Below are 15,000 nucleotides of genomic sequence, written 5' to 3'. Positions count from 1 at the left end.
CTTGGTCAGAGGATATTATGACTGAGGTCTATCTGTACAGGCAGTGGGTTCTCATGTACAGTATGGATAATTTTTTAATCTAACTTCTCCTCGAGTGACTACTCCATCAAAATCAATTAATTTACATTTCAGGCTTATAGTATTTTTTTTTTATGGCATTCTGCAAAGTGTCCCAAGAAACGATGTAATAAATTAGCTAGCCACGAAATAGATACCAGCCTATATAGTGGGGTGTGGTGGGCGCACTAGGTGAGAGGTAAACACACGGAAAAGCACAGATGTTTCACACCTCAGACTGGAGGTGGAGAAACAAGAAGTTCCCAGATAGCATGCACTCGATCATTAACACTCTCGGGAGATATATTGTGGTTGTAGAGTAAGAAACCAAAACGGATAGGCGTATGAGGTATAAATCCTCTATTGCAAGTGTAACGGTTTTTCTGACCTGGCCTGACCCACCCAATCTCATATTGGCCCCTGTGGTCTAACCAGTCCCCATTACAGTGTGATGTCTGGTGGTGCACCTGTTGGCAACAGGACTCCTGAGTCTCCCGCATGATGGTGTGTGGGGATTGCCAACCCAGACAGGCAACTGAGGTAGTGTGCTGAGTCCTACCTAGATCCAGTGCAGCGCCTCCACCTCATCAGGATCCCAGCGTCAGCTTGTGGATGGTCCTGGTGAGAAACTCCTCTGTGGTGCACCCCTCGGTGTAATCACTCCACACTTACACACGAGGGTATCGTTTATCAGGAACATCTTTATTGAATACGGTGGGCCAGCTGCCCTCCACAATGGGTGTCTTTTAGCCCTCCATTGTTCACCGTACTTCCTTTTGAAAGGTATAGTCCTCCTTGATTAGGGATTCCCTATCCCCGCAGGGATATCTACCCTGTGCCAGGTCCCTGGTCACAGTCTCATTATTCAGCAGCTTATAACGTAATCACTCTTCACTCCTTCCAGAACTGGGAAGAACCTATTACCTAATGCCGTGCCTTATGTATCCTCTGGGGCTGACACAACTCTGACATCACTAACCATGGAGTCAGAGCCTGTGACCACTCCCATCCATACATAGGGCACCTCACCAGGGTGTGAGGGCAAACCTCCATGATTACTGCTGGCATGCCCATAACTTACCAGGCCTTACTGTCAGCAGCAGAGATGACTGCAGCCATTTAAAGCATGGCTACATTCTCCCCCTGGTGAATCCCACCGGCCCCGGCTGGGACCTAAATTTGAAATACCTTTCTTCAGGAAGCACTGTAAAATGGAACATACACATTATTAGCATAACATCAGATTTATGAAACAACTCACATTGCGCCAAGCACGCCCTGACCAGCAGCCACGAACTCGCGCAATGCTACCCAGTACCTCCTAATAATAGTGCCGGGGATCGGGTTTCTTAACCTCCCGACCCCCCATGTCCAGTACAGTCACGCTGTAACTGCGCGGCAAACCCCTTTCAGGCCGGTACATCACCTTGTGCTTATAAACACTTCGCCCGATGCTCCATACCCTTATGAGGTGTTCTATCCGTTCCTCCGCCTTACTACCAGTAATGGCAACCCCCTTATTGACCATGTACTCCTCTATGGTCTCCCTTAACCATTGGTCCCTGTTATCCTCAATCTCCTGCATGAGGGGTTCTGGGACATACGGGTACTCCAAACCATGGGAGTATTTGTATTTTGCTGTAATGGCCCTTTCAGCCCTACTACACCTTGTTAAATTGGCGTTCCCCGCTCTCCCTGGTAATACCCAGGACAAGGGCTCATCTGGGTCCACAGGGTCTGTTAATATCTCAGGACCCATTGGTTCGATCTCGTTCCGGCCTATCAGGAACCACCTAAACTGCAACTCCTTCTTCCTCTCGGCGGGCGTGAACTCCCCCTTAGCCCACCAGTAATCCACCACATCGTCTTTTTCTAATAGGAACTGCGTGCGGTCCATCCACCCCACATATCCCTCAAATAAGGGCGCCCACTAACGGGTCTCCCTAGGCCTCTCGGGCCCAGACTCTAGAGAGTCTCCCTCATCAGTCCCCCCCCAAGAGCATACCCCAGAGGTCCCTGCGGAACGGGGTCGGGACCACCGTTCGTGTTTTGGCATCTCCTCCGATTGTACATCAGCCTCTTCAGGCACCCATCGGGACTTTGACACTTGTCCCAATTGTCCTCCACCCCTTGAACCACCCTCAGAGGCAAAGCTGCCTAGTCTCTCCCCAGTCCGGTTCTCACCAACCCCCAAGGACCCTTCTGACACCCCCTAGCTTGACGAGGATCCCCGGGAACAGGTGACTGGGGCAGGGGCATTATCTAGGGCGTGGGGTTGGGCATAGGGGTATGCGGTTGGCAGCCGCGGGGTTCCGACCCGCTCTCCTTTATCTGACTGTCCCGTACCACTGAGCGGTGATACCGCTGGCTGCGTCTCACCCTCCTCGGTCCGTCGCTGGCTCCTGGTCCTCTTAGTCGATCGGGAACCACTGCCCGATCGCCGATGCGTTGGCGTTCTCCTTCCGGTTGCTCCGCTGTCTCCGCCGGAAACGACGTCATCACCAAACGCGGAGGGGCCGCCATCTTGGGATGGACCCCCATGCGGGATCTCTTCCTCCACGAGGATATCCGGAAGTCCGCCTGCGCCCACGTGCGCCGTCCTGGCCTGGCACGGCCTTTCCTCCTCTAGCGTCGGCACCGGAGCCTGGCAAGAACAGGGACTATTCTTACCAGTCCGCAGGGTGGGCGTGGATCGCCCGTTGCCACTGGACCCGCCGGACCCGGGAACGGCTGGGCTCCGCCTCTCCGGTCTCCGCTCCACCGGCGACACTCGACTCCTCCCGCTGTCACTCCCGGTAAGTGGTCTTTTTACCCCATTTCCTCCACAGGACACCGCCACCGGCCAGACCAGGGTACTGGTTAGTTCTTTGGGTCCCTCGTCCGAGGAATCCACGTTAAGGGTACTTGGGGTCGCCGATCGTGGCGACCGCCTTCTCTTCTCCCGGTCAGTTGCCTGACTGATCGCTCCATGCTCGTCGGACCCAGCCGTATTAACCGGCTCCGATCCCCATTCTCCGGGATCCGCACTCTTGGTCCACAGTGCACCAGGGGACTCGGCGGACAGCCTAGCCGTATCCCCCGGGGGGTCATTTGTCTGGATTGGCACAAATGTGGGCATAGGCCACAGGTATCGTGTGCCACACTGGGGACAGCGCACCGCTGTGCCCATGGTGCCGCCGGGCAGTCTGCATTGCAGGCAGAGGCCCACCACTGTCTCCGCGCCCGCTACGCGTATCACCAGCAACCCCCCTGGTACTGCATAGGGCTGAGTGGACACCATCTTGTTCACGTCTGGGGAGCAGGCCATTGTCTTGGTGGGAGCCACCTTCAACACTGGTCTGTTCTGGAAGCTGGTTCCGCGTGAGTGATCAACAGGGGTTGGATTGTCAGCCACTCCTTGGTTCAGCTCCTCCCTTGTCTGACACAATTGGAATCCACCCCCAGTAGTAGCGATTATGGGCGGGTCCCACAATGGGGTAGGATGTCCTTTAATTGAGGCCGCACCTCTTTCAGTCCTAGAGGGCGCGGCCACAGCTTTCGCGCCCTTATCCCCCACTGGGTGGGGTCCTTCTTTTGGCGCCAATTCCAGCCGCTTTCTTGCAGCTGCCTTGCATGCAAAGTACCCTTCCTTTCCGTACACAACACCAGCTGCAGGGACTACTTTTGTTAGCAGCGCTGTAACTTCACCAGCGCTTTGCGCCGCTGGATTCATACCCACGGGGCATAGTTGGAAACCACTCCCCCTGGTTGAGATCAGGGGAGGGTCCCACAGGCTAATCGGTTGGCTCAGCACTGGGGCTGAGGAAGTCACTGTCCATAAAGGCGCAGCCGCAGCTTTCGCGGTATACCCCCCATGCGGGCGGGGCTCTCCTGTTGGCGCCTCTTCTGGCCAATTCCTTGTAAATCTTGCATTTGCAGATTTTTCTGCAATCGGCCCACGCGGTCTCCCAGGGAAGCGGGAGCCGCTATTTTGGGTCGCACTGTCAGTCTGGTCAGTGAATGAGGTAGCGTTCATGTGTTTGTATGCTGACTGACAGTCACTCTCACTGTGTTCCCCTCCTGTTATAACAATGTCCTCAACACAGTCCTCCAGGGTAGCGCCTCGGTGTCCTAGACAGGACCAAAACGGTGCGGTCACTGCTCTCACTCCACTCCATAGCAGGCTCGTGACAGACATATCAGTAACAGCTTGCTCTTCAGCGGGGCGCACGCCAGGTGTGTTCTCCCCATCAGCCTCCGGTCGCCAATTTGGACTATCCGCACCGGGCGGATCCTCCATGCTTGCGGTCGCCATATTCATCTTTTGTTTGTCCTGATTGTACATGGGGCTCCTCTCTGCGGGGCAGCCACCACACCGGCACAATAAAGATTTCCCTGATGCACCACCATGTGTACCTAATGTAGGCTGGACTCGTGTATGCACTACCTCAGGCTAGGCTCACTCTCTCAGTGTCTGCTGTATCTCTTTCCTCCCAGTCTGTGCTCCCTATGGTAAGTGGTCTGGAATGGGCTAGAGTACTCTGGGGCTTCCATGCAGTACTTGGGCGTCTACCTATCTTGGTTAGCCTAGCGCAGACCCTCTCCAGGATTCCTGACCATGTTAACAGGCTATCCCTTTAGGCATCCTACCAACTAGCACTACCTCAAGGTGACTAGGACAGCTATAGCCCGGCTCCTTTCAGGCCCCTAGGTCGTCCCTGCGAACTGACAAACTCCATCAGCCCCCTGACTACCCCTAGGTCCGTCCCAACGCAGCACAAAGTGGCAGCAGACACTCTCCCTGTTTCCAAGTGACCTAGCAAAAGCCTGTCCTGTTGACAGGTCTATCATCTCAGCAGCGCCTCCAAATGTAACGTTTTTTTCTGACCTGGCCTGACCCACCTAATCTCATATTGGCCCCTGTGTTCTAACCAGTCCCCATTACAGTGTGATGTCTGGTGGTGCACCTGTTGGCAACAGGACTCCTGAGTCTCCCGCATGATGGTGTGTGGGGATTGCCAACCCAGACAGGCAACTGAGGTAGTGTGCTGAGTCCTACCTAGATCCAGTGCAGCACCTCCACCTCATCAGGATCCCAGCGTCCGCTTGTGGATGGTCCTGGTGAGAAACTCCTCTGTGGTGCACCCCTCGGTGTAATCACTCCACACTTACACACGAGGGTATCGTTTATCAGGAACATCTTTATTGAATATGGTGGGCCAGCTGCCCTCCACAATGGGTGTCTTTTAGCCCTCCATTGTTCACCGTACTTCCCTTTGAAAGGTATAGTCCTCCTTGATTAGGGATTCCCTATCCCCGCAGGGATATCTACCCTGTGCCAGGTCCCTGGTCACAGTCTCATTATTCAGCAGCTTATAACGTAATCACTCTTCACTCCTTCCAGAACCGGGAAGAACCTATTACCTAATGCCGTGCCTTATGTATCCTCTGGGGCTGACACAACTCTGACATCACTAACCATGGAGTCAGAGCCTGTGACCACTCCCATCCATACATAGGGCACCTCACGAGGGTGTGAGGGCAAACCTCCATGATTACTGCTGGCATGCCCATAACTTACCAGGCCTTACTGTCAGCAGGAGAGATGACTGCAGCCATTTTACAGCATGGCTACACAAGATTTACCCCAAGATAACACTGTAATAGGAATGACGAGGCTTTAAAAACACTTTTAATGGTACTGAACATATAATAAATGGGGTCAAATAAATGATCCCCAAACACGGCAACAACACTGGTGAGCAGTACAATAGGTATAAGACCGAAAGTAGGTATAATCATCATTCCCATTACAGTGGGCACATCTCACCTCCCAGTGCCTTTCCAGGCAATTCGACAGTTACCGCATTGCACTTTTCCTGCAAAACATCTTAGTATAAAATATTGGCTTTTTGCAGTCAATATTGAAATACTTTTTCACCAAACTTAAAGGAGTAATCCACTCTAACTAACCTCCAGTTATTTACAGTATTGGAACCAGGGTTTTGTTCAGAGCAGACCCACACTATGTTAGTTCCCAGGGAGCCTCCAGTTTCGAAGATACTTACTGGTGAATTTACCAATCACACTTCCTGGTTTTTAAAGTGGATTTAAATGGCCATCCAAAAGGAAGCCCCAAAAGATTGTTACTGCTTCCTATTGGTCCAAGATTTTGCAGCCATTTTGTCCCTCCCCCTGTCCCACCCCCCAAGGGAGATTTAAACCTGGTAAGTATTTTGGGTAGCAGGGACAAAAACGGTGGTGTTTTGTTGACGCCCACCCCCCCTTGTTTCACGCTTTAAAGAAACTCAAAAAAGGGGATACGAAAAAAAAAAATAGAAGGATTTAATTGATTTGGCTTAGGTACATGCAGCTGCATTTGGTTTATTCCTGTTAATGGCACTATTTTCATGTAAAAACAATTCTCCCATAAAATGAGACAAATGCAGAGTTCAAAATGTGTGTTTTAACCCACTATTTTTTTCTTTTCCTTTTCTTATGTGCTTACTGTAGGTTAGATATGTCTGGTCAAAGTGTAAATACGAACAGAACATCACAAAAACTATTATCCAATTCAGACTACACTTGGGAATATGAGTATTATGAATACGCACCGGTTTCTTTTGAAGGACTGAAGGCTCATAAATGTAAGTCCATAATCACTGCCGTATCAATGCCAATGATTGTTTTTTTTATTGTATTTTCCCATCAATGTGGCTTTTAGTTCACTCTTTTCTTATTGGCCCTGGTCCACAAAAGGTGTGTATAAATACACTGTAAGTAGCCAGAATCACTATGCTGTCACTTTTTCAGGCCAACCTTATGAAAAGACTCAACATAATAATATATTATATGGTTAGTATTTCATATTTTTGTAATAGTGTAGTGCAAAGTTCTAATAGGCATATACAGATGCAGCCAGCTTTATCTCCAACCTGCCCCAGCACATGTGCTGGAGAACCGTGGACCAAACGTAGAGTGTTCACAGCAAAGTGCAGAGCAGGGGGAATTGCCCATCAGTATTAACACAGCGGGAGTCCGTGATTCTGAATGGGACTCCTGGTGTTAGTTCTGCTGGTCTGCATCAGTCTGGAAGAGACGCGCAGTGAGAGTAGACAGAATCAGTCACTCTCTCTGTGCACCTCTAGCATTGTGCTGCTTTAATTTAATTTTAATAACATAGGATTGAAGCAGGGTGTCTCCTGAGCTGAACCACATTCATTTCAGCCCCGGCGACCACCTGTCTCCCGAGTTACAGGCCCCGATATGGGGTGCCGGTATCTCTTGAGTGTTTAAATGTCCTGGTCACTTGACTGGATCCCCACTGAAGGTAGGATGCAGGCTGTAATTTCCTCCCCTGAATGATGTAGAAGCCCTAATACGGGACTTTACATCATGAGGAGGAGGCTGTATGGCTATATTTGGTGATCTACATCAAGGGGACTGGACAGGGCGGAGACACCAAATATGGTCACATAGCCTCCCGCTCATAATGTAGCGTCCCATATTAGGGCATTTACGTCATCCAGAGGGAAATACAGCCTTCATCTCTTACTTCAGCGGGGATCCAGACGGCATAGTCAGGGACCGGACATGGCTGCCAAGGGCTGCGCCGCTCATCTGAAAGACAGGTATTTTCTCCCTGCAGTTGGTTCAAAAGGATTAAAGCTACAGGGTCCCATTCAGAAACAGGGAACCCTGCAGTGTTAATCCTTCTGGACAGTTTACTGTCTTCGGGCTGCGAGGTCTGTACCCGCAATGCTACCGCACAGCGAAAATCGTGGCACCTTAGATAGCAAGTTACATCTGTACCTGGGAAAAGTAAATAATTTGTATATTTCCTATGTTTCTCAGGTGTATATTCATAGGTCTCCCTCCCCGTTCTAACAAGATGGTGACTTTATCTACTAACGGATTAGTATAGGGGTTCAAAAAGCTATTGTCAACCCCCTCCGGGTCTCAGACTCACAACCATCAATCAATTTATTTAGGTTCTTTTATTTAGGTTCTTTCAGCTGTGCTGGGGTTTCTGTGGCCAACACCCATCATTGTATTTATTTGTAAATTAAATAAATTCACATACTGTATGTTGTGGTTTGTGCAGGTAACATTTCCCTGTGAGGAAGTGTATTAGTTGTGTTACAGGGATAAGAGATGAGAGAATGGGGAAACACTGGGTATATGTATTTGTAATGTGATAAACATCTCTTTATTGAATTCTTAACATTATGGCTAATGTAGTGTTATATTTGGAGCCATGCCATCTGGGACTACTAGTTTGCTTCCCTCCTGGCAGTAAGCCCTGGTACAATCAGGCTGCCAGTAGTTGATATGGGGGTTTCCCCCTCCTTGGTGCTGCATTTGAGTGACAACAGGAGGCGGTGACATCAGGCCTGGGCATGACCAATCATGAGTCAGACCTGATGCCCTCCTCCTGGCTGTACTTAAGGGCAGGTACCGCCCAAATTTAGCAGTGCCTTTCTCCACTTGAGGAAGGCAGGTCACACAGTGGAGAGGCATTATTGGGCCTTCTCTAGTCCTCTTCCCTCCGGGCGAGAGCGAGTGTGGACAATACCTCTGCCTCTGCTAGGGAGTCAGGGAAAAGCTAGGACACCTATGGGTGTCCTGTCTGCAGTGACAGTCCAGGTACAAGATGTGAGACCCACATACATAAAGAGTCCGCCTTATTGAGTCTACCTTATAGGGTTGAAACATACTTTCTTTTACCGCACAACTTTTTATATCTGTGAAAGAGTACAGATGCCTTTACAGGCCTCTGTGGATATGCACTGTCACCCATTTGTCACTTCCCCCTGACGTCTATGATCTACATACAGTAGCTTGAAGAACGGAATTATTTTATTTCCAAGGTAAATGGCTCCAGAAACATAACATTCCTAACAAACTTAACCCACCGGGCTGTCCGCCTCTCCACACTCCATGAGCCATGAAAGAACTCCCCATAACCCACTGATCCAGCCACATCAGTAAATAGAGTAATGGAAAAAACCAGAGCACAGCCCACCAGCACATCACAGGACACGAGGGTCTTCTTTAGAATGGTTTATTGAGAAAAGAACAAAGGGCAGAGTTCCTAAAGACGCTCTGACATGTTTCGCGCACAGGGCGCTTTATCGAAGAGTGGTCTGTTAGGACACACAACAGCTCATAAAGGATATTACTTGATTACCTCAGGTGTATAGCATGATGATTTAGCTCCATCTACACCAATCTTCACCGTCAACACATCGTCTTTTACAGACGCTATATTGACGATTTGATTTTTATTTGGGATGGGGATTCAGATTCACTCAACACTTTTTTTCAAACACACAACACTAACGAAGTTAATTTAAAATTCACTATGGAAACAAATACTCATCATATCAATTTCCTGGACGTGACGTTCCATGTTGACCTAAACAATGTTATACAGACTAATCTCTTTAAGAAACCCAATTCAAAAAACTCGTTTCTCCACGCCAGGAGCAGTCATCCCAGGTCCCTTATACGCGGGATCCCCAAGGGTCAATTTCTTCGATACAGGAGATTATGTTCAGATGAGACACTATTTGTCAAACATTCCAGGGACTTTAGCTCAAGGTTCGAGAAGAGGGGATATGACAAGAAAGATGTAGATATAGCCTTTCAACAAGCTAGTGTCCTAGATAGAAAAACATTGATTAAATATAAACAACAAAGAAACGTGAGTTTGTCAGTCCTTTATTCATTACACAATTCAATGGTCAGGCGAACCAAATCAAATCAATTGTCCATAAATATTGTAATACCTTAAAACTAGATTCGACCTTGATATGGTCACTAAAGAAGACCCTAAGTTTGTTTCTAAAAAGGCCAGAACACTGGCATCTTCGCTATCCCCCAGCCTTTTTTCCTCTGCACCAGATCGTTTATCGAATATTCCTTCTGGTTTCTACACATGTGGAAGATGTAGTTTGTGTAAATATGCTAAATTTATCAAACAATTTCAAACAATTTACCCCAAATTTAATTACAAAATTTCCACATTTATCAATTGCCACACAAGTTTCGTGGTATATATGCTATCCTGTGGATGTAATAAAAAGTATATAGGGAGGACCATTAGGCCCCTCAAAACCAGAATGGCAGAACATGCTAGACTAATAATAAAGAGAGATCTAGAACACCCGGTATCAAGACACTTTCTGCAGTGTCCCAAAGGGGGCATTGCTAATTTCCAATTCTCTGGGATTGAATACATTGCCCCATGGGTTAGAGGGGGTGATAGACTCAACACCCTCAACAAGAGAGAGATGCATTGGATATTTACCATGGATACGTTATACCCTAAGGGGTTAAACGTAGAATGGGAGCTTAAACATTTTCTCATGGATTAATACATTTAATATCTAATCGGTTTGGAATGTACCACTGATTATTGATTCAGTGGTTATTCAACATTAATCCATTGACAAATGGTCACTTTTTCAATATCTGTTCATTATCTTTAGTGATAGACTAGATCCAGTCGTCCCACGCAATCTACATATACATATTTTTATATGTGTTACATCTATTCATATGTCTTTGAATCTTGGTGTTTATGATAATGTTATATATTCATTTGATTTTTGGACCTAGGGTGGTACCTTACAGTGTTTTTATTATTCTTTGATTAAATAGTGTTTTTATCATTTTTCATTGTTGTACTTGCAGTACAAACATGTGTTTTTAAATGTGGTTTTGCCCATGTATTAGGATATGTGTGTTAGTCCCTTTTTGATTACCCATTAATGTACTCCATTCTGTTCATGATTGGTAGATGGAGCTAAATCATCATGCTATACACCTGAGGTAATCAAGTAATATCCTTTATATATGAGCTGTTGTGTGTCCTAACAGACCACTCTTTGATAAAGCGCCCTGTGCGCGAAACATGTCAGAGCGTCTTTAGGAACTCTGCCCTATATTCTTTTATCAATAAACCATTCTAAAGAAGACCCTCGTGTCCTGTGATGTGCTGGTGGGCTGTGCTCCGGTTTTTTCCATTACTCTAGACCAGTACTCCTTACCTGGCTGCACGCCGCTGGTGATACGCTGCTGTAAGCTTTCATTTGGATACCAGCTGTGACTTCCTCCCTACTATACACAGCAACCCATTCCGGTGAAAGAGGCAGGCGGTTACTTATCATTGACGAGCCGCACTGGGGCTGCGTCTGTCCAGTGACGGAGTCTTCAGTTTGGGGACCCGTTCACCCCCCCCCCCCCCTTTTACCATACGGAGGGATTTGCCCTGGCTGCGGCTACTGAGCTCCATCGCGGGGATTCCCCTATTTCCTGACGCCGCGCTGCCCATCATCTGAGGCTGCTGTTGGAGGAGACGCTGACTCCCAGTGATTGCACAAGATTTATAATCATCTTTCCCACTTCACCTACCTGTGAGTAATTTTACTACGACGCGATCATGCTGCATGTGGCAGCCAGTCGGTAACAAGCCTTTCATTTACTATCTTTGTTTACTCATTACCTTCTTATACATTATCCTTACTGGCAATTGCTCACAGGCTGACACACATGGTGTGTCTATTACAATATTTAGAGACACTTATATACAGCGTATCCCCAGTCACACACCTCTACAATAATTTTTTTTGGAGCACTGGATTGTTTGGACTGCTCTGTGGTCTGAATTTCTATACACACATCAGTTAATAGATGGTGCATCTTATTATCCAATGCCAGGTCCTCCATATGGTCCTTCCATTATATGAATCTAGGAAACCCTTCCAAACCCCAAAATCCATATGGACACCCGCTGTTACCCTAATGACATGATGAGGACTCCAGACCGCAACTGGAGCTGCTGCCGGCCTGCGAGTGAAAACCCTCTCCTCCCCCAATCACACTTGCCAGAATGACAAAACTCTGAAGCCAGTTCCAGAATGTTCTAGGGAACAACCTCTTTTTATGTCCTCCTCTCTCGCCTGTCCTTTACCTGACCTAGGCAAAGTTTCATTATAATCTGGGAGAAGAGAAATCTTAACAAAATCACATTTCCCTATCTTTTCTTTGACATCCGTGGAAATATTCATCCCCAATGGCTAGTCAAACATGTGTAGGCATCCTTAAAACTAGTATAGCCTAGGCCTCCGGCCGCTATTTTTTTTTTTGGGGCCCTCACAGTATAAGTCCTGTTAGGTACAGGCTCTGTGAGGGATAGGCTCTTTCATAAGGCCTAGCCTGTTATTGCAGCCTGGATGCATTGTTACTGTATCCAGTGGCGGGCCTAGCAACAACCTGAGGGTGTCAGCCTTGGAGGGATACTGGCTGGGTCACCTGACCAAAATGTGATGCCTGTCAGTATCAGACCTGCCCTGTTATAGGGCAGGGTTACAAGCCACACCCTGGGAATAGAAACTGACACTCTCCCAGAAGGTAGGCAGTCTGTCTACCCTCCCCCTGCAGAGTGGGAGTATGTATTATCCTGTGTGCCATCAGGGATTAAGGAGCTGGATGGGGCCAGTAGGGCCTGATACAAGGGGATTGTTGCTCCAGAAGTATGGATGCTGTGAACCTGACTATTCCTTTAATTAAACCTCGTTGGACTATATCATGCGGCTGTTTTCTGGGACATTATGTGAGTGCCAGTGTGGACCATCCTGGGTACACCAGGATCCTCACTGGATGGAGGCGCTGCAGCATTGAAGAACAGTACTGAGAACCTGTCCTAATGTCTCCCCATACCACCGCACAGTATCTCAAGACCTCCTATTACAGCCTCACAGGTACACACTGCACCAACAACACAAGTTAGCAACAAGATATCATAGAGGGTGAGGGAAAAAGTGCTATACTAGCATTCGCAGAGTAATTGCTCTCTTTACCTGCCAGGTCACCCTAGACCAGGTGTGGGGAACCTTTTTTCTGCCAAGGGCCATTTTGATATTTATAAAATCATTCGAGGGCCATCCAAAATTATCAACTTAAAAGTTAGCCTGCTATATTTGTCAAACATTTAATGAACTCACCACTAATGTGATGGCTGGAACTGCTTCTCTTTGGGTGACTGACTGACTCTTGGGTGCTGGGTGACTATGACTGACTGTGGGTTGGTGTCTGTGCGCACGCACACACACACAGAAATCGGGCAGGGGGTAGGGAAATCAGACTCTCAGACCCACTCTCTCGCTCAGACTCTCAGACCCACTCTCTCTCAGACCCACTCCCTCGCTCAGACTCTCAGACCCACTCTCTCTCAGACCCACTCCCTCTCTCAGGCTCTCAGACCCACTCCCTCTCTCAGGCCCACTCTCTCTCAGACTCACACTCTCTCAGACCCACTCTCTCTCAGACTCTCAGACCCACTCTCTCTCAGACTCTCAGACCCACTCTCTCTCACTCTCAGACCCACTCTCTCTCACTCTCAGACCCACTCTCTCTCACTCTCAGACCCACTCTCTCTCTCTGACCCACTCTCTCTCTCTGACCCACTCTCTCTCTCAGACCCACTCTCTCTCACTCTCAGACCCACTCTCTCTTACTCTCAGACCCACTCTCTCTCACTCTCAGACCCACTCTCTCTCACTCTCAGACCCACTCTCTCTCACTCTCAGACCCACTCTCTCTCACTCTCAGACCCACTCTCTCTCACTCTCAGACCCACTCTCTCTCACTCTCAGACCCACTCTCTCTCACTCTCAGACCCACTCTCTCTCAGACACGCACACTTTCTCTCTCTCAGACACGCACACTTTCTCTCTCTCAGACACGCACACTTTCTCTCTCTCAGACACGCACACTTTCTCTCTCTCAGACACGCACACTTTCTCTCTCTCAGACACGCACACTTTCTCTCAGACACACACACTCTCTCTCAGACACACACACTCTCTCTCAGACACACACACTCTCTCTCAGACACACACACGCTCTCAGACACAAACACACTCTCTCTCAGACACACACACACAAACACTCTCTCAGACACACACACTCTCTCTCGGACACACACACTCTCTCTCTCTCGGACACACACACTCTCTCTCTCTCGGACACACACTCTCTCTCTCTCGGACACACACTCTCTCTCTCTCGGACACACACTCTCTCTCTCTCGGACACACACTCTCTCTCTCTCGGACACACACTCTCTCTCTCTCGGACACACACTCTCTCTCTCTCGGACACACACTCTCTCTCTCTCGGACACACACTCTCTCTCTCAGACACACACTCTCTCTCTCAGACACACACTCTCTCTCTCAGACACACACTCTCTCTCTCAGACACACACACTCTCTCTCAGACACACACACTCTCTCAGACACACACACTCTCTCTCAGACACACACACTCTCTCTCAGACACACACACTCTCTCTCAGACACACACACTCTCTCTCAGACACACACACTCTCTCTCAGACACACACACTCTCTCTCAGACACACACACTCTCTCTCAGACACACTCTCTCTCTCTCAGACACACTCTCTCTCTCTCAGACACACTCTCTCTCTCTCAGACACACTCTCTCTCTCTCAGACACACTCTCTCTCTCTCAGACACACTCTCTCAGACACACTCTCTCAGACACACTCTCTCAGACACACTCTCTCAGACACACTCTCTCAGACACACTCTCTCAGACACACTCTCTCTCTCTCAGACACACTCTCTCTCTCTCAGACACACTCTCTCTCTCTCAGACACACTCTCTCTCTCTCTCTCAGACACACTCTCTCTCTCTCAGACACACTCTCTCTCTCTCTCAGACACACTCTCTCTCTCTCAGACACACTCTCTCTCTCTCAGACACACTCTCTCTCTCAGACACACTCTCTCTCTCAGACACACTCTCTCTCTCAGACACACTCTCTCTCTCAGGCACACTCTCTCTCTCAGACACACTCTCTCTCTCAGACACACTCTCTCTCTCTCTCAGACACACTCTCTCTCTCTCTCAGACACACACTCTCTCTCT

General features: G+C 48.5%; 1 protein-coding gene across 1 annotated transcript in view; it reads left to right on the top strand.

The window, feature by feature from the left end:
• MRAP2 (melanocortin 2 receptor accessory protein 2) overlaps window positions 1-15,000 on the top strand; it is a 97,518-nt gene that overhangs the window by 7,083 nt on the left and 75,435 nt on the right. Inside the window, exon 2 of the mRNA XM_075594819.1 lies at window positions 6,550-6,683. Coding sequence (XP_075450934.1) covers window positions 6,557-6,683 — 127 coding nt within the window. The 5' untranslated portion in view covers window positions 6,550-6,556. The remainder of the gene's footprint in view (window positions 1-6,549; window positions 6,684-15,000) is intronic.

The sequence above is a fragment of the Ascaphus truei genome, chromosome 4, assembly GCF_040206685.1.
Source record: "Ascaphus truei isolate aAscTru1 chromosome 4, aAscTru1.hap1, whole genome shotgun sequence".
Classification (NCBI taxonomy): Eukaryota; Metazoa; Chordata; class Amphibia; order Anura; family Ascaphidae; genus Ascaphus; species Ascaphus truei.
Note: the sequence above shows the minus strand (reverse complement) of the source record. Positions and strands in the feature narration are given on the sequence as shown.